This window comes from Podarcis tiliguerta (genome assembly GCF_965153285.1).
Source record: "Podarcis tiliguerta genome assembly, chromosome: 13".
In the NCBI taxonomy this organism is placed as follows: Eukaryota; Metazoa; Chordata; class Lepidosauria; order Squamata; family Lacertidae; genus Podarcis; species Podarcis tiliguerta.
In genome coordinates, this window is record NC_139546.1 from 26,442,841 (window position 1) to 26,462,018 (window position 19,178).

At 45.4% G+C, this 19,178-nt stretch overlaps 1 protein-coding gene across 4 annotated transcripts in view; it reads right to left on the minus strand.

Moving 5' to 3' along the window:
• Nucleotides 1-237: 237 nt before the first annotated feature.
• Nucleotides 238-19,178, minus strand: part of CDK12 (cyclin dependent kinase 12) — a 30,157-nt gene continuing 11,216 nt past the window's right edge. Inside the window, exons 3-14 of one of the 4 annotated variants that reach the window (XM_083408516.1) lie at nucleotides 18,475-18,651; nucleotides 16,495-16,634; nucleotides 14,299-14,469; nucleotides 13,490-13,679; nucleotides 12,545-12,601; nucleotides 10,734-10,835; nucleotides 9,918-9,995; nucleotides 8,360-8,476; nucleotides 6,825-6,956; nucleotides 5,573-5,787; nucleotides 4,092-4,541; nucleotides 238-2,142 (exon numbers count right to left, since the gene is read on the minus strand). In XM_083408516.1, coding sequence (XP_083264642.1) covers nucleotides 1,451-2,142; nucleotides 4,092-4,541; nucleotides 5,573-5,787; nucleotides 6,825-6,956; nucleotides 8,360-8,476; nucleotides 9,918-9,995; nucleotides 10,734-10,835; nucleotides 12,545-12,601; nucleotides 13,490-13,679; nucleotides 14,299-14,469; nucleotides 16,495-16,634; nucleotides 18,475-18,651 — 2,521 coding nt within the window. In that variant the 3' untranslated portion in view covers nucleotides 238-1,450. Of the gene's footprint in view, nucleotides 2,167-4,091; nucleotides 4,545-5,572; nucleotides 5,788-6,824; nucleotides 6,957-8,359; nucleotides 8,477-9,917; nucleotides 9,996-10,733; nucleotides 10,836-12,544; nucleotides 12,602-13,489; nucleotides 13,680-14,298; nucleotides 14,470-16,494; nucleotides 16,635-18,474; nucleotides 18,652-19,178 lie in introns of all 4 variants that reach the window. The other 3 variants (XM_083408514.1, XM_083408515.1, XM_083408513.1) reach the window with 3 other exon arrangements.

A 19,178-nucleotide genomic window follows, 5' to 3' on the forward strand; every position in this document is an offset into this window, starting at 1 on the left:
CTGTTAAAAGTATATAAATATAAACTGATCCTCACTGCAGTATCAGTGAGGAAAGCTGCGGATAGGCTGCTTTTTAACATTGACAACAACGAAATCGCACAAGAGACAGTAAACACTTGTTAACCATTCGGAAGATTGAAAACGCCGATCTTGCTTGTTCGGCTCCCATCTGCCCCGACCGCTCTCGGCTTCAATCTTAAGCTCACTCCACCCCGAAGAACTTAAGGATTACAAAGCTTTTGGTTTTTATTTTATTTTCAGCCATTTACTTTGGCCTTAAGAACTTCAACAAAAAGACACTCACCATTCTTAAGAGAGAAAATTTAAAAAAAGGAAGAAGAAAACATCCAAAAGTCAACGGACTCGTGGACACTACAGAAATTCAGTTCAGCTAAAGGTCTGGAAGGTGAGTATGAGACAGCACGAGGCCTTTCACAGTAAAACAAGGGACACCTAGCCAGGAGAAGAATGGTAGCATCCTGTCTTTTCATCATGGGAAGAAGATGTGGCTAAGAAGGGGGCGGGGAGAGAAATAATCCCGGATCTTACAGAACATAAACAGAATCCTCCCAATTCAGTATAAAAGGCATGTAGGCACCATCTGACAAATCTTGAAATTCAAGGAGGCAAAGGAAAACAAAACAACGCATTGCCTTTGCAATACTGAGGCTGGATCTTACACATACAGCGGAACGATGCGGCAGAATGAGTTTTACCACTGGGGGTGGGTGGAAGAACTGTCCTTTTCTGAATGCTCCTCTTCCCCCTTTTTATAATATATATATATATATTTTAAACCCATCATTTTGCCTCCTGGAAAACAACAAGGCTAGCACAATGGAGAGAGGGACTGGGCTACAATCTCACTCGCAGGTGTGCTAGGCTTTCTGTGTGCAGGGAGGCAAGTTGTAGTGTGTGTTCGTGCGCATGGATTCAAAAAAGGTAGGTTCTCCGGCCTGCAGCCTGGAGCAGTACGGCTCTTTCTGCCACCTCATTCTGCTGCAGAGGAAACGATTCCGTTTTTTCCAGACTCTCAGCGGGGCTCACTCTCACAAATAAATGGCTCAAGGCTAGCAAACACATTCGGTTCATGTTTCCAATTTATTATTATGACTTCTTTAAGGGTTCTTTCCTTCTCCTGCCATCTTTGAGTGGGGAAACCCAAATCAGTAGGTCTTTGGGTATGGGAAGATGTAAAAAAAAAGGAAGAAGGGAGGGGGGAAGGCCAAGGTCTTCATTCTAAAGCCCCATGGTGGAGTGGGGGAGAGAACAGCAGCAGCAGTCTGGTGAGCAGAAAGGGAGCAGGGGGGAAAGTATCAACAATAAACCATTTCTGTGGTGGGCTGGAGGCTTGCCCTGACAAACCGGCTGCTGAAAAGGTCAAGGGGGAAAAGGACGGTAAAACACCACTGAAAAAAAAAGGTACCAATTCCCCCCTCTCCAGTCATTTTTAGTAAGGTAACCCTCTTCCTCGACCTCCTCTTGGAGGCAATCTACTCTGCCCGCGAAAGGCTTTTCCGTAAGCAGCGGATTGGACCGGGTTCCCCCACGTGTGACTTGTTCCTGTGTCACTAGAACTAGCGTTTGCCACTCCCACCTCACTGTAGTTGTGAATTTTGGCCTCTGGGTGCACCAGTGTGTTGTTGCTCCCCTCGGTGGCTTTGATGAAGGACTGGCCAACGGCAGAATGCATCCCTAAGGGGATCCGGGCGAAACGGAGATCCTGGTCCCCCGGGAACTGAACCGATCCTGCGCCCTGGTAGCTGCTTGACTCCCCGAGGTGACTTGCGGAGCCCAGAAATGTCCTACTTTTCCCCAAGGTCTGAGGCGACGTCTCCGCTGTTAAAGTCTGGCTGGAGTTCCGCTCGTCGACGTCGAAGCTGCTTCCCTCGGTCCCGTCGGTGCTGTAAGTCCTGGATGAGCTTTGCGACCGGGTATAATCCGAGGAAGGCCTCACAGCTTGGGGTTCGTGCTCCGGGTGGCTCGGCAGCCCTGCCTCTTGCTGGGATAAAAGGTGGAGGAGGGCAGCCGTCACGGCCGGGTTAAAGTCCTGAGCTGCGTTGGAGATGCTCTCCTCGGCCAGGCTGGGTGGTGGCGGCGGTGGCAGCGGCGGAGGTCCTGGAGGCTCCGGGGGTCTCTTCTCTGGTGGGAGAATGTGAGGACAGGCTGTGGAATGGTTACTTCTTTTAAACACCGTCTTAAAAGTCACACGTGAACAAACATCAAAACATTTCAGACACGGACTCATGGGGAGGGGGCCACAGCACATGCTCTGCGTACAAAAGACCCCAGGTGACCGCCCGCCAGAAGGCTCTGAGATAGCAAGGCTTGACAGGCCTCTTCCCGAGATCTTTGAGAGCTGCAACTAAGTCGGGGAAATGGTAGGAGGTACAGAATTCTAAGTAGGGCTAGGTGTGTGTACTCATGATGTTTTTAAAGGAACAGAAACAAAAACAAAACTTAATTAACCAAGGAAACCCACATTGTGTGACATGAATAGAAAATGGAAAAACGAAAAAAAGGTTATTCTATTTGCTTCATATTACAGTCATACCTCGGGTTACAGACGGTTCAGGTTGCGTTATTTTGGGTTATGGACCCGCTGAAACCCGGAAGTACCGGAACGGGTTACTTCTGGGTTTCGGGGATCGCGCATGCGCAGAAGCGCTGAATTGCAACCCGCGCGTGTGCAGACGCGGCACTGCAGGTTGCGAATGCTGCGGGTTGCAAACGTGTATCCCGCACAGATCACGTTCACAACCCGCGCATCCACGGTACTATGTTCATTTTACTATGGCTAGTCATGGGGAGTTGCAAAGTCCTAGGGCAGAGCCCCAAAGTCCCACCCACAGGGCTGAGCCCCTCCTTTAGCATTTGAGAATTTAGCAAATATTGCCAACATGCTTTTGAGAGTACAGTGGTGCCCCACAAGACGAATGCCTCGCAAGACGGAAAACCCGCTAGACAAAAGGGTTTTCCGTTTTGGAGGTGCTTTGCAGGACAAATTTCTCTATGGGCTTGCTTCGCAAGACGAAAATGTCTTGCGATTCCTGGGGTTTTTCCCCCGCTCCCCACCCCCTTTTTCTAAGGCACTAAGCTGCTAAGGGATTAGCTGCTAAAAGGCTATTAAGCCTTTAATAGCCGCTAATAGCGCTAATCCGCTAATAGGGTTGCTTACGATTTTTCGTCTTGCGAGGCACCACTGTATCTCTGCAAACAAAAGGAGTAGAAACATGCTCCTTTAAAAAGCAAACGAAAGGAAGAAAACTTGTGCCTTCACCCAGGTGGGGTAAGATTTCCTCTTAACCCATTTCCCCAACAAAGAAGTTCAGCTCCTGTTTTCCTTCTAGCTTAGCCAGACTCAAAAAGAATTTTTAGGAGTTTCCATCGTATTCTCAGGGTGCATTATGACATTTAAAAACGAAAGTTATGGTACGTTAAACATACACGCAGTGTAGCAAGCAAAGAGGTATGAGAAACACTTGATCAAAACATTCAGGGTGGGGGGAAACCCACATGGCAGAAAGCCTCCCATGACTATCATTTCAGAATGTGGGGCGGGGGGTGGGGGTGGGAGGGGAGAACTGCTTATTTAAAATGCTTTCTTTACACATGGAAAGACAGCACAGGCAGAACAAGTGCTCTAGCCCTGCCTTCTCATTGCCATGTCAGCTTCTTACGTGTATGGAAGTTTAGGCCTGGAGAATATTTACGAAGTCAGCCCCCAAATTGCTTTCTAATGTGGTAGAATCCACATGAGATTATCTGTCTGAATGTCGGAACCAGCCCTGTGTAGTAGGTCTTACAGTGGCTGCCACTACTTAAATTCAGGTGGCAATTCTGATGTGCAAATGGTTTCCGACTCTTAAAGGAGATTGTATTATTGTTTGGCCTTAACGCAGGAGGGAGCAGCCTGACCAGGAACTTCTGAGGGGGATTTTGCTGCCAGATTCCACACACACTCAAGAGAAGACTACCAGGCTTGGTTAAAGAATATTCAAAGTGCTTTTTATTTACCGCTTGGAAAGCCCCCGCATCCTTTCCCTCCTTATGTCCCAGTAGCAAGAGGGGGGGATGCTGCGCTTATTTACCTGTAGTTTCCTCCTGAGGCAAAGTGGGGGTCTTCTGCGGCCCCCGCAGCTCACTGCTCTTCTCCCCATTGTTCTCCTCCGCGTTTCCTGCCGGCTCCTGGGTCTTGATGAGCTGGCTCAGCAAAACCGCCAGCATGCTCTGCATGTCTCCCTGAGTGTTCGCCACTTCTGGGGTGGCTTGCTCTTCTGACGGCTGGGCTGGCGGGGGCGGCTCCTCAACTGCTGCTTCCTCTTCGGACGCTTTCTGAGAGTCCTGCGGCTGCGTGGTGGCTTCATTGAGTGCGTTGATGGACTGGTTGAGGGCTTCCAGCTGTTGCTGCATCTCCGGGTTTGAGTGGATGTTGAGCAGCTGAGCCATCTGCGGGACGCTAAGGTCCGTCTGGCTCTGCAACAAGTTCAGCAAGACAGCCAGCTCGCTCTGATTCAGCTGCTGCGTGATGTCACCGAGGCCTGCTGCAAACGCCAAGGAAAGCCGCCAGAGGACAAAAAACAAAACACAAAACAGAGTGTTAGGAATGGACTAGCAGAAGGCAGTCCATAAGCAACCACCCATCCACATGCGCCATCAGACACCTGCCTCCCTCTGCCTTCTACAAGAGACTGACAACAACAACCAAAATCAGAGCTATTAAGGGCATGGAGAGTCCAAGGATGGAGACAGGGTGGGGAGCCATTCTCAGGATGAGCACCCCCTCATCTGACAGACCAGGAAGTGCTCTGTGCCCTACTGATGGGTTTGTGGGTGTGGGTTAGTGGGTGTGGACAGGAAGCCACAGGAGGTTTCAGTCTTGCTCCTGTATAGACACAGACCTAGTGCTACTCTGGAATCTTTTCTATTCAACCCAGCTAATAATAAAATAAATAATAATAATACCACCCTTCCACCTGACTGGGTTGCCCCAGTTTCACTTTCCTACTAGTCCATGCTATCTTCAGCTATCACCTGTTGGGTTTGTCATCTCAGATCACTCAGACCAATTGACTCATTCTGTCCGAGAATCTGATAGGGTCACTCTGGTGAATGGCTTAAGTCAGGAGAGAGACACGTGGAGAGTGATCCTACTGATTCCCATGGACCTCTCGGACACTTCAATATCATCAACCTTGATAGCCTTCTGGAAACACTCTCCAAGTTGGAAGTCCTGATTAATTAGTTGACAGTCCTTCTGCCAATGCATCTGTCTGCATCTTAGCTTGCTGCTTCCTGCTATGTGGGTCCTGCACCAAACTGATGGTTTTCCCAAGTGTGAGACATAACAGCTGTATTCCCCTTGTCACTTTTTTGGGGGGTGGGGGAAGGGGCTGGAGATCTGGCTTCAGAATATCACCTTTTACATTAAAGCTCAACCCAGTTGCCTCTGTCGAAAGGAGCAAAAGCAACCAGCAGCCAGCTGGATGACAAAAAGGAACCAAGGGTAGTAAGAAGACAGCCCAGTCTAGCTAACTAAAGCTATAGCTGTTACCCCAGGCTATACACTGACCGAATGAGTCTACAGCGCAAGGTTGTGTTTTGATCGGAGCAGGCTGTGGCTGTACAGGACTGCTGTGATTCTTGATAGCATCTGTGCTTATTACGGAGGCTGTCTCCTTTCGGGAAACCTTGGCCGAGGGGGGTTCCTCTACCACGATCCCACTCTGCCGTTGCCGCCGCCGCTTCTTGCTCCACAATTCGTGGCAGTCTTGCCAGTGAGGAAGGCTGCAGAAAGACAGCAAATGGACCTTTGTTGAGAAGGGAGCAATGAAGTTGGGGCAGAAGCCCGGAAGACAAATTCTGACACTGGGTGACCGCCCCTGCTTGTCTGATGCCACACCGGTCCCAAATGCTCAGTACAAAGATTCCCTCTTCTTTCCCAAGCTTTTAGCACATTATGGAGAACTGGGTGTGGGTGGGTGTGCTTTTACTATCTCAGGTATTAGACCAACCCTGCCCATCCTGAGTTATTTGGCATGAATGGAGAACTTAAGAGAAAGGGCAGGTCAGTCTCTTATTACCCGACAAGCCTTACAAAAGAAGCTAGATTTGCACAACTTTTGCCCAAAATCTCAGTATGACACAACCCTTCCTGGAGTCCTCTGTGTGTGGCAAAGGGCTCAGGGGACGCAAAGGATTGGGTCAGGTCAGTAACACAGGTAAGCTAAGCCAAATTTAGGGGACCTTACAGATAACCTTTTCATGAAGACTTAAGAGATGTACTTTGAGCTGTGCTGCAGAGTCAATTTTGGGGCTGCAGATATGCTTGGGTGTGTGGAGGCTGAAGTCTTCCTGTTGCCTCTGAATATGAATGAGGCAGGCAAAGACAGGGAGCAAAAAAAATCCTTTCCTAGATCCTCTTGCCTTACAAGGTGGGGTTGGGGTGTCAGGTTAAGCAGGTGATATCCTTTCTCATTGCACACAGAAGGAGCATACACTGAGGCTGAAACACATAACAGAAGCCATTTAATTCCCCCGAGGTTAAACGGGCTCACAAACCAGGGCTGAGGTTACCTTTCCACTCCAACGTGTCACCACAATATGCAGCTTCTGCTGCGATGGTTAAGTGGGCACCTGTTGGTGCCAGTAGCGTTCTGTGGTCTGAACTGTGCAGATCGCTCTGTGTGGATCTGTGGGTTAGCTAGCCCCGCCTTGCTACAAATCCAAGCACTCCACTCTCAATGCACCTTTAAAAGGCTAGGACATATTTCAGTCCCCCCCCCCTGCAGGCTCACTTTCCCAAGGAACAGTGAGGTGCTTACTCTGGAGGGTCCATCTTGCTGACATCAACGTCCTTCAGGAAGTCACTTTGCAAGGCTTGCTCTGCTGTGCATCGTTTACTGGGGTCCAGCGTGAGCATATGGTCCAATAGGTCAAGAGCAGCAGAAGGGATGCTGAGAGAAGAGAGAGAAAATGAAGAAAACAACAACAACCCACAAACAGTCCCCATTACGGCAATAACAAGCACTGCTCTTCTGCACACATGTTATCTCTTAATTCCCTGTCCCCGATGCCCTGGGTTATATTCATCACTAGTCCTACTCAGAATAAATCCACTGACGTTAGGAGACATGATTAATTTAGGTTCATTCATTTCAACCAGTTTCCTCGGAGTAGGACTTAGTTGAATCCATACCCCTGCCCTTTATAAGCAGGCCAATATTATTACTCCTAGGACTGAGCTAGTGGCTTGCGCAACACAACCCAAGTGCATTACAGTGGTACCATGGTACTCAAATGGCTTGGCTCCCAAACAAATCGGCTCCTGAACGCCACAAACCCAGAAATAAGTGTTCTGGTTTGCAAACTTTTTTGGGAGCCAAACGTTTAACACAGTTTCTGCTTGAGTGCAAGAAGCTCCTGCAGCCAATCGGAAGCCGCGTCTTGGTTTTCAAACGGTTTCAGGAGTTGAATGGACTCCCGGAACAGATTTAAGCTCAAGAACCGAGGTACCACTGTATTCTTCTAGCTAAACTGAAATTTGATGATGAATCCATTCTGAGCTGGGAGACAATGACCTGCACACAGTTTCTAGATAGAAAGTCACTTTGAAACTACAGTGGTACCTTGGGTTACAAATGCTTCGGGTTACAAACACTTTGGGTTACAAACTCCGCTAACCCGGTAGTAGTACCTCGGGTTGAGAACTTTGCCCCAGGATGAGAACGGAAATCGCGTTGCGGCAGCACAGCGGCAGCAGGAGGTTCCATTAGCGAAAGCGCGGCTCAGGTTAAGAACGGTTTCGGGTTAAGAACAGACCTCTGGAACGAATTAAGTTCATAACCCAAGGTACCACTGTACTGATTAGGATATTTGCTCACTTACTCTTCCCAAAGCTTAGAGGGGAGCCCTAGCCTGGCAGCTTCCTGCAATGTAGCTTAGGGTGAGAAACTCTGTTTTGGCCAAGGTTACTACAGCGAGCTTCACGGCTCAGCAAGGATATCAACATGGATGTCTGACATTCAGAACAGACTCTCTCATTGGGGTATCGCACTGGCTATACTCTATATTTCAGCACCAGCTCATTTTGGGCTGATCTCTTGCAGCACATATCACAAGCATCTCGTTCCATTTCTATCGTGGATTGTTCTCCAGCAGCAAATCATTTTTCTGTTGCCTCTCCATGTCTCTCAATCCCCACCCTTATTGCTAACACACACACACACACACACACACAAAATGTTGGGGTCTGGGTCTTGTGGGGGGGGGGGGAGAGTTATACACAAATTCAGTGCTTTCTGGAGATATCACAGACATAAGGATTCGCAGGCAGACAACACCGTTACCCAGGACGTACAAGGAAAACTCCTCCCGTAGTCTCCTTCGGTATTGCTTCTTAGGTTTCATGGTGTTGAAATAAGGTAGCTTGATGACGTCTGGCCACACAGCCGGACAGGGGCTCCCGCAAAGGCGGCTGCAGGAGATTTGGAAAAGGGAGAGCGTGAACACAACTATGCATTGCCTTTCTATATTGCCACGTTGCCCAGGATTTCTTCGTGGTTTACACAAGTTAAAAGGACCATAAAATGAGAAGTGAAACATCTGTCAAAATGAAACCGCTCAAACAGAGGCCATTTAGTTCCCCAGCCTGGAAGATGTGGATGGTTGAAGCATCTTCTGATTTTCCCTCTCAAGCTATTTCTGCACATGCCTGCATGCAGCCTCCCACTCCCCTCGCTACTCCTCACCCTACACTGCAGGTAGATGAGACAGGGCCTCCCGTCAAGGATGGACAGGAATAAAAATGTGACACCGGACCTCCTGTGAAGGTCCATTTTCTGCAGGGAATGGAGGGGATCCTCGAACAGACAGTTCCCCGCTGGCACAGGATCCTATCCGAGGATCCCCTGCCCCCTTCAGGAGAATAGGCCACAAAACAGACATAACACACAGCAGATCCAAAGGAAACAGATCTCTATAAAGCTTCCCAGAGCTTGTTTACATGCAAGGCCAGGTTAATTGCACAGAAGTGCCCATTTTTCTAACTTTTAAAGGACCCCCATGAATACTGCTGTCCGTTTAGGAAGGCTCTTCCTCATAGTAAAAAGGTAAAGGGACCCCTGACCATTAGGTCCAGTCGTGACCGACTCTAGGGTTGCAGCGCTCATCTCGCTTTACTGGCCGAGGGAGCCGGCGTACAGCTTCCGGGTCATGTGGCCAGCATGACTAAGCCGCTTCTAGCGAACTAGAGCAGCACACAGAAACGCCATTTACCCTCCCGCCGGAGCAGTACCTATTTATCTACCTGCACTTTGAGGTGCTTTTGAACTGCTAGGTTGGCAGGAGCAGGGACCGAACAACGGGAGCTCACCCCGTCGTGAGGATTCGAACCGCCAACCTTCTTATCAGCAAGCCCTAGGCTTTGTGGTTTAGACCACAGCGCCACCCACGTCCCTCATGGTAGAGTTTAGAAATAATTCTATCTTAAGACTTGGAAGGTAAAAGCAAGTTTAGGTACAGATCAGAGTTTTTTTAAAAAGGTAAAACATTAGGCTAAGGGCATTATATGCTCTGAGCTGCCCTAAATTTCTATGATGGAGGCCGCTGGTATTCTTGCCTCCCTTTAATCTGGTGCCAATTAGGTGAGGCACTCAAATGAAGTCAAGGGATAATTTCTCTCTCTCACTGAGATCCTGATTGCAAAGATTGCTTCTGTTCGTGTCTACATGGTTCTGACACTTAGCTGCCAACCACCGCTTTCTGTCTGTACAAAAAAACTACCTGTGGGGGGCCCTGTTACCTGCACATAAGGTGACTGCTAGCATTTCGGAACAAAATGACTGCTGGCATCGCCAAGACAGCACACACAACTCTCTTTGCACACGCTCCTGTTGATGACACACAGAATGACTTACCTGATTAATTCAAGCTGGGACAACTCAAGATTGGCTTGAAAAATAGGCTTCTTTGTAAATAGTTCCCCAAGGATACAGCTGGGAGGGGGAAAGGAACAAAGAAAGGTTGAAATGAACGGCAGAAACTGAAGGAAGCATTTGAATGGGGAGTTGGGTGACTCTTCCTTGGTTGCTTAGGTTTGGTAGAAACCCAGAACAGAGGGAGGCACCCAGTCAAATTTGAATGTTAAAAAAGGCTAATTCCATTAACCTCTATGATCCACATTTCCCACTTGCATTGAGAAGATGTGTGACACATTCACCTTTACCATGCAAAAAGACTGCTATAAAACAAATCCAGAAAGCCTGATCAGTGTTGTGATAGCCTCTGTGCCAATTAGGTGTCCAAAATTTTTAACTTTGGATCGGGATGGAAGCTGGAACTCATGGAACACAGAATCTTCTATTCCTCAGCCCTCCAAGGCTCATGGAACACTGAGCAGACTCTTTCTGCAATAAAGGGGCCAGGCTACCAAATTTTAAAAAGAAACAATGGGATGCATCACACAATAAAAATATCAGTCCATGGGCTCTCTCTCACACACACTGTCATGGTGTACCATTATGATGCAAATGACAGAACCTGGCCTATAGCTTGATTTTCTAAACTACATCAAATGCGGGCACTGCCAGAGTTTTCACAGTATGCCTAAATGTTTAGAAAGTGTTTTTAGTTCACACACAAACACACTCATACAAGCCACTGAAAAAGCACAACACAGGGAAGCATTCAGCAAGAACTGTAAACTCATATCAGAAATTAGAAAGATGACTTACCCGCAGCTCCAGACATCAATGGCTGGAGTGTAACGTTCCTCGCCTAGCAGCAACTCAGGTGGTCGATACCATAATGTAATGACTTTATTGGTGTATGGACGGCTAAGTGAGGGGGAAAAAGAGATGTTTCAGGTTGAGAGATTTCTGTAAGGAATCGTAACATACATACAGAAGCAAGAATGGTGCAGCCAAACTGTGTTTGGGACCAAGGCTGAAGCTTCAATCCCAGCTGGCTTGGATTCAAATGGCTGAAACAAAATGAACTGTGTAGGAATCATTTCCCATAGTCACAACCCATAGTGTGTGTGTGTGTGTGTGTGTGTGTGTGAAGGGACTTTATATAGGTCAAGGAAGGTTTCTCTCACAGCCACACCTGCTCAATCCAGACAATGGGAAGTCACGCTTGTAAAATATCATCAGATCGCTAATGCTACTTGAAAAAAATGCTTTATAGGTTAATAGGGCATGCAACCTGATGCATAAAAGCTTGAGTGACGTTTACACAATGAAATATGCAACACAAAGAACGCCGCAACAGGAGGCCAGTGGGCTCCCATCTAAGGGGTTAATCAGATGCCCATCTGTTTGATTCTAGGCCATTTGTTGGACTGGAAACGGACTTACACAATCTTTAAAAAGGTGCATGTTATTGGATAATACTATTTTTAGTCCCAGAGTAGGACAGCTTCCAGGCTTTGCTTCCTTGTGGTGGTGGCAGGTAATGACTATTCCCAAACGGGCAGCCTGGAGACTTGGCTCCTCTAGGAGAAACATTCTGATTGTGGCAATTTTAAAAGGGAGCATTTCAATGTGCATAATGCTGGAACGACATTACTCAGACAGTGAAAGGAAGAATTTCAAAATGCTGTAAAAGCAACCAGCATTAGAAACATATTCATTTCATCTGTTATCGCTTCCAAATTATCCCCCCCCCCCCAATCTCCTGATCCAGAAACAATTTGCCTCAAGCTATTTTGAAATAATACAGATATTCACCCTGTGGATCAAACTACCTACCCACCCTCCCCAAGCTATTGCTAGGATGAATTATCCCCATAATAGTTGTGGTGTATGGAGAGAGCTTAATATACTGAAAGTCAAGCTTATATAAGACCTATATCAAGGATTCAAATTATTGTTTTTATTGCTGACTGTTTATATGGTACTTTCAATTGTGCCAAGCTATTTGCGATCCTTACTTCATTCACCCTCAAGCGCCATTTGGCAGCACAGAATTTGAACCAAAATGAATTAGGGTGTGGCTCTGGAAGGCATCTATACTCTGCCAGAGACTGAGCTCAGGAGCATCTGAAGCAGAAACAGAAGTGCCTCTGATCACTTGTGGAAACACTCTTCCTTCACCACCACTAGCCTCCACACATTGAGGGATCAGGGAAGAAGGGGTTGCATTCAACTAGCTTTTGCTCAGCAAACCCACTGAAATGGGACGTGGGTGGTGCTGTGGTCTAAACCACTGAGCCTAGGGCTTGCCGATCGAAAGGTCGGCGGTTCGAATCCCCATGATGGGGTGAGCTCCCATTGCTTTGTCCCAGCTCCTGCCAACCTAGCAGTTCGAAAGCAAGTCAAAGTGCAAGTAGATAAATAGGTACTGAAACATTTTAAGTGTGTTGTAAAGTGAAATGTACAAATGTGACACTAGATAGCAGTGGTGAGCTATGGCAAATTCAATATATTTTTCAAAACATTTTTTTAAAAAGCATTTTCCCAGTGTGTTTTTTTTATATGTGTGTGTAGATTCCATCCTGGTGTAGCTAAATCTACACCTATCCTTTGCTCAGCAGACACCTTACCTTTCTTCTGAACTGTAAAGCCGGGCAAGCCCAAAGTCAGCCAGCTTGATCTGCCCACTGCAACAAGAAGGCGGAAGTAGACTTTTGTTAACAATGGCTTATACAAAAGCATGAATAGGAAACAGAAAATGACCAGGAATTACTAAAATTAACAGAAGCTTCAGTCATTCGCACTCACACATTTACAAGAAACATCTGCAATGCTCTTTTTTTTAAAAAAAGTTTAACAAAGGGCAGAACTTAAGAATACAGCTAATTTGAACTATCTGGTAGATTCCCATTTCTTCTTTCTGTGGAACAGTTCAAGCCTTGAGAGACATGTGCTACAGCCCAGTTCCTAATGACTTATAATTCTATTTATTCGTTTTTATAAAGTAATGTATGAGGCACCACAAATGCAACGCCCAATTTAAAACAGCACAATAAAAAAAAATTAACAACAAATTCTTTTTTTGGGGGGGGGGGGAATTAAACAGAGTGGAAATAATCAAATTTAAATTAGTCAAAACACTACATAGAACTAAAATAAGTTTTAAAGGCCTCCTCAGGGAGGGCATTTCAAAGTTGGGGTGCCACCACAGAAAAGGCTCTGTTTCACTTGGTGGTGGGATATACAACAAGGCCTCCAAAGCTTATTTTAAGTGAAGCCTATCTTTGAAGTAGAGATTAATCCCCTGAAGCAGATTCGTATCAGAGGAGTCTTTCAGATATCCTGTCTGCAAAATGTTTAGGACTTTATAGGTAACAACTAGCACTTTCAATTGTTATTTGAAAGTGCATTTGGTGGAGGGCTGTTGTAGGATCATCCACCCTGTATATTCCAGAAAGCAATCTGGCTGTTGCGTTTTATAGGAGCTGCAGCTTCTAAAAACCTTTCCACATTGGCCTTCAAAAGAACAGGAGTTGGGAGCCACATCTCCTTTGTCAAATTGGTCTGGCAGTTACCTGTTGTTTAATAAGATGTTGGAGCATTTTATGTCTCGATGTAGAAAGTTTTTTTTGTGACAGTAGTCGAGCCCCTCCATCAACTGCTTCATGAAAGACTTGATGTGGTCCTCTGAGAAATGCACCAGTCCAGATTCTAGCAATCCCATGAGGTCGTGGTCCATATATTCAAATACAAGATAAAAGGCACCTGGAGAAGGTGAGGAGGAGGAGAAAACACCTGTTAATACTGAAAGTGTCAAAGTACACAATTTGGCACTTTAGCCCAAACACTTGTCCGTGAAATTTCCAATACGGATTATGGTGTGAGCAGGAAAAGGCAAGAGCAGCTTTTGCTCTGACTCTGTATTTACAGCTAAAAACCTCGTTTTTCTGCCTTCCTTAATATTTATGAAGATTGTCATGATTTCTTTGGGGGGGGGGGAATTGGCATGAGCCAGCCCATCACTCACCTTGGAATCATATAGGTCACTGCACTGAACTGATCTCTAAGGAGAGAAACATTTCCTTCCCTGCTCACCATGGTTATGACACCCAAGTAAAAGGGATGGACTGGGAAAGCCTGAAACTCTTCTACATATCTCACGAAAGACCCTCAAAATGGAAGAGCAAACTTCAGACGTGAATGTCTGTGACAAGACAAGCCTTTGCCATGCTAGCACTCCTGGCGAAAACTGAAGCAAAGCTACGCAGAATCCTTTACCTGCACGGAGCATTTTTATACGCTAAGTATGTTCACTGCTACTAAGGGGGCCCCACAACCTGCATCAGTCTCACATCTTACTTCTCAGCACAATGTCCTTCGATACCTTTGTCCTTCTTGAAATCCAGTGCATCTTGTTTGTCTGTGACGATTTCCTTCATGTTGACAACACTGCGGTGAATCAACTGCCGGAGAATTTTGATTTCACGGATGGCTGTGATGGGGAAGCCCTCCTTTTCATTGTCCAGCCGCACTTTCTTCAAAGCCACCAACTCACCTGTCAAACACAAATGGCAGTCGGTAAGAAAGCAGGCAACCATTTGCAATAAAAATGAGCCGCAAAAAGGCTGGTCCTCTTAAACACAACCCTCCCTTCCAAGTTACATGAAGAAATATTAAGTCAGCACAGCCGGACCTTTCATAAGTACAACACTGCTTGGCAGATAAGACCAACACTGCTTGGGGTTGGGGGGAAGTAAGGTTAATCGATTGGTTTTGTCCTTGTTTTTATTATGTATTTTGTGTTTTTATCTTGTGAACCACCCTGAGATCCACAGTATCCAAATTTTATAATAGGAGGAGGAGCAGCGGTAAGAGATACATTATGTTATTTGCATGCTTATAATCTGACATCAAGAAGACAATTATTGTCTACTGCCAGTCATTTTGCCCATTTCGTTCTTACAAATCATTGTAAGCCTATTGCTTTGGACTGTGGTGCAATGGCTAGTGTTGGGGAGCAAAGTAGGAAATTCAGCTTCTCTGCTTGGATACATCCCTAGGCCTCTTCTTATGGTATCAATCGTGGTGTACTGCAGTGTTTGTTTTGAGAAAACATGGGAAAGCATACTGGCATTACATTCTGAAGAAATGATCAATTAAAAGATCCCTCCAAGCAGCAGCCTATTACTGTTAGAATTCCTGATCTATGATTGCAGTCATGAGGTTTTTGTCTGTCACATGACGGTGTATGTTTTGGCTCTACAGAGTGGAAAGTGACGGAGACAGGATGTTTGTGTTACTGTGTTCCGTGAAGTGGGACTATTGTCCTTTGTTCTTTTTTCTCTTTGCTGCCTGATGCTAGAGAGAGAGAGCCATGTTGCAGTGCTCCGTGTGTGTTTATATGTAAATAGATTAGCCAAAATGCTGAGTTGCGGAGGTCTGTCATACGCATGATGCACAAACTCTGCGGATCCCTAAGTGTGCGGGTGTCGGTTGGCATTGGTCGCTGTGATGTTCAGGCTGAAGAAATCTTATGAAGCTCCCGAACAATCGACCAGGAGGAAGAGAACATGCCAGTCGGGCACATGTCTCTGCCAGGGTCCTACTCGAGTGCAGGCTGAACTCCTGACAATTACACGGCCACCGGCCACATCCATGTAGGAAGAGCCCAGCTGTATCAGGGCCAGTGGCCCATCTGGTCCAGCATCTAGTCGATGATTTGCCTATGGGAAGCCCATAAGCAGGACATGAGCACAACAGTCCTCTCCCCTCCTGCAGTTTCTAGTAACTGGTATCCGTAAGCATACGGCCTCTGCCTATACGAAAACAGCTGATGTCAACAAATGTGAAAGCAGTTAGACAACATGGTGCATTTTTTATATGGTACTGCCATGGATCGGTTGGATGCAGAGGAATGGTGGGAGGAGCCAACTGGGAACCCCTAAGGGAAGGATGACCGGCACGCTCTGCGACAGCTACTTAAAAGTGAATTCAATATGAGAAAAACGGACTGAAAATAGTGTGCGCTTTTCTATGAAAATGAAAAGGATGTTTAAAATAACCTTTGTGAATTATAGGGACAGAACGACCTAAAATGCATAGAAACTTATTTATGTATGTTACTATAGCAGCAAGAATGTTACTTGCCCAAAAACGGAAAGAAGTAGAAGTCCCAGCAAAGGAAGAATGGATACAAAAACTTATGGAATATGCAGAAATGGCAAAAAAATGGCAAAAGTTACCGGAAGAATAAGAAATCAAGGCAACATTATTTTTTTTTTAATAAAAGAATGGAAATGGTTTACTGAATATTTACAGATAAATTATAAACAGATAAAAACACTGGCAGGATTATTGTAGTAACCTGCAGTTTTACAAGAGTTTATAGTTAAGGAAGATGAATAAACGAGCAAATGAAGTTAATTTGGATATGCTGGAGATATTAAAAACAAATTCAAGGAACCGCAGAATGAGGGGGGAGGAAGTCAAGTTTTGAAATGTCAAAATTAGTGAAATGTATAAATTTGAAAAGTATGTATAAATAAATAAGAAAAGAAAATAGTGTGCACCGAGTACCCACCTGTGTCCTTGTCCTTCGCTTTGTACACTTGCCCATAGGTCCCCTCGCCGATAATACCAATGATATCAAATTTGTCCACGCAGCGCTTTCCCCAGTCACTTTCCGTCTGCCTCCTCTCACCGTAACGAGGACAACAGATTCTGAGAGAGAGAGAGAGAGAGAGGGAGAGAGATGGGAGTTGGCTAGAGAAGCACAAGAGCCGTAAAAATCCCAAATGCCGACTTCGACAAAACGTTTCTGAATAACCAGCTTTGGTGGATTTTCCTGTCCATTATCTGCCTTCATGGTTCCTATATCAACACCTGACACTACAGATTCTTTACAGCATGCATGCATGCAAGTTGTAACACTGACCGAAATTTCTAATTCGAAATATTATTTATTACATTAATGCTCCACGCTTCCTCTGAGGAGTTTGAAGAACCTCAAACATGGGTTTGGGGCAATTTTCCATTGAGACATTACAGGACTAGGTGTTTAAACATTTATGACAATAATTGAAGCTGTTTTATACAGATTTTAGCTATTGATCCAGTAGTATTCCAACAGGCACTGGGTTTCCAAAGTCTCAGACAGAGATCTTCCCTAGTCTTGCTACCACAGATACTGACACAGAGATGGGGAATCTGTGACTCTACAGATATTGCTGGACTATTTCTGTACTGGTGCTCTTACAAAGTGAATCCTCAGTCAGTTGCTTGCTATTTTTTTTATATTTTTTTTGCTTCTGTAAAACTGTGTCCATTGTTTTCATTATTTTATAAAAATAGAGCAGGTTACATTTAATAAATAAACACAAAGAAAATACATCTGCTCTGGGAATTTTGCTTCTTCCCTTTAGTTAGGATACCAGCAGCTGATTCCCGCACCACACCTAAAATCAGTGATTTGCCATTTGCTACCTTCTACGTAGTAATCTTTTCCCTCTCTCGTCACCTGAAAAGATTCCTAAAGACTTACTCTTTATGTGCAAAGAGATGGATTCCTTTTATGAACCTCTTTCTTCTGCCATTTCCTCTCTCTTTAAAAAAGTTTTATATAGATTTGCAACATAATCATAGTGTTATTTACTGGTGCTAGTCAGACAGACTCAGTTACACCGGAGTTAAATAAATCTTTACTGGCTACCAATCTATTTCTGAGCTGAATTGTAAGGTGTCAACATTGAATATTAATGTTCCACATTGGCTAGGCCATGATAGTTTATATTTTAGGTATTTATATAGAAAATGCATCTTTCTCAATGACCTTCCCTGTGTCTTAATATCTTCTGGTGGAGCCCTTTGTCAGATGCCTTCCTTGCTAAAGACAAGGCTGGTATCCTCTAACAGCAACGCTTTTTCAGTAGTGACATTTTGCTTGCAGAATACTCTCTCCTATGAGCCACACAAAGTTAGCATCTTCTTAGCTTTACTCTGCTTCATGAAATCATTTAATTCTGCCAGGCCTCCAAGGAGTAGATTTCAGCCTCTCCATGCTGTTTCTATTGTTATTTTAGAAGCGTGAATCTCAACATATTATGCAGTGTTTATTTTATTTTTAATCATTAAATAGGAATCGTGTTTATCAATTCAAAAACAGGTTTATCAGTCTGCGCATGACACCTAACATGGCACGGTAACTGAGTTGGGAACCAGTAGTTCCCAGTTCAAATCTTGCCTCTGCCTTCAACACAGTATGTAGCCTTTGGCAATTGCCACACAGGGCTCCTATAAGGTGATTCAGAATGAATGAGAATGCAAGACATAAATGCTGACTGTTCTTATCACTACGAAAACATGGCATGAGATTGCTTGAGCAACGATCTGGCAAGCTCTACTTTCCTGGAAGGTACTGCTTTACACAACTTGGGTAGGTAGCTAAGTGTCTATCTTCATCTGGTTTCTTATGGTTCCTCCCATTAATTCCAAACCTTACCAAAATGACCAGACGTTTTCCTGAAGTGGCCGCTATGCAAATAGATGCCCTCTCCACACTTACTTTGGTCTCTTTCTACATGGTTGCTGAGGTGGCGTGGCTGCCTTTGGTTCTGGAGACTCTGGAGGGGAAGGGTCTCCACCAGGAAGCTCTGGAGGCAGTGGGAGGTCCGTGAGCAAGTGCCGTGGTCTCTGGTCTTTCTCCTTCTTCACAGGTTTTGAGGGGACAATCTCCTTTGGGCTAAAGCACCAGGAAAAACAACAACAACAACAAAAAGAAGGGCACATTTATGACTTATTTAGAGCAACCACTTGTCACATCTCAACACCCTCTAACAGAAAGGTGACATAAGCTTTCTTTTTTGGAGCAATGTGATAGTCACCAGGATTCCAACCTTATTGACAGTGAGTATTTGTTGGTATTTAGCTCATCCCACGTCATGTGCCATACAAGAACCAAATCTAGTATCTGGCCTCGATTTGGGTATCCAAAGTTACTTTAACACACAAACACATACACACCCTAGGAAGCATCTAACCCTCATGGTTGCAGTTTCAGGGCCAAAATGAGTAGGCAATGTCTAGTGAAGCCAGAGAAAGGCTGGTTTGCACAGGTTCTCCTTTCCTCCCTTGTAAGTTATATCTTATTGACTAGCCATCTACCCCCTTTCTGCTCCTGCATACAGGTGGAGACCACTTTAGGCACATCCATCTGACGCGTGATCGCTGGTGTGGGGTCCTGTTGGGCCTGGAAGAAGTAAAAACAAG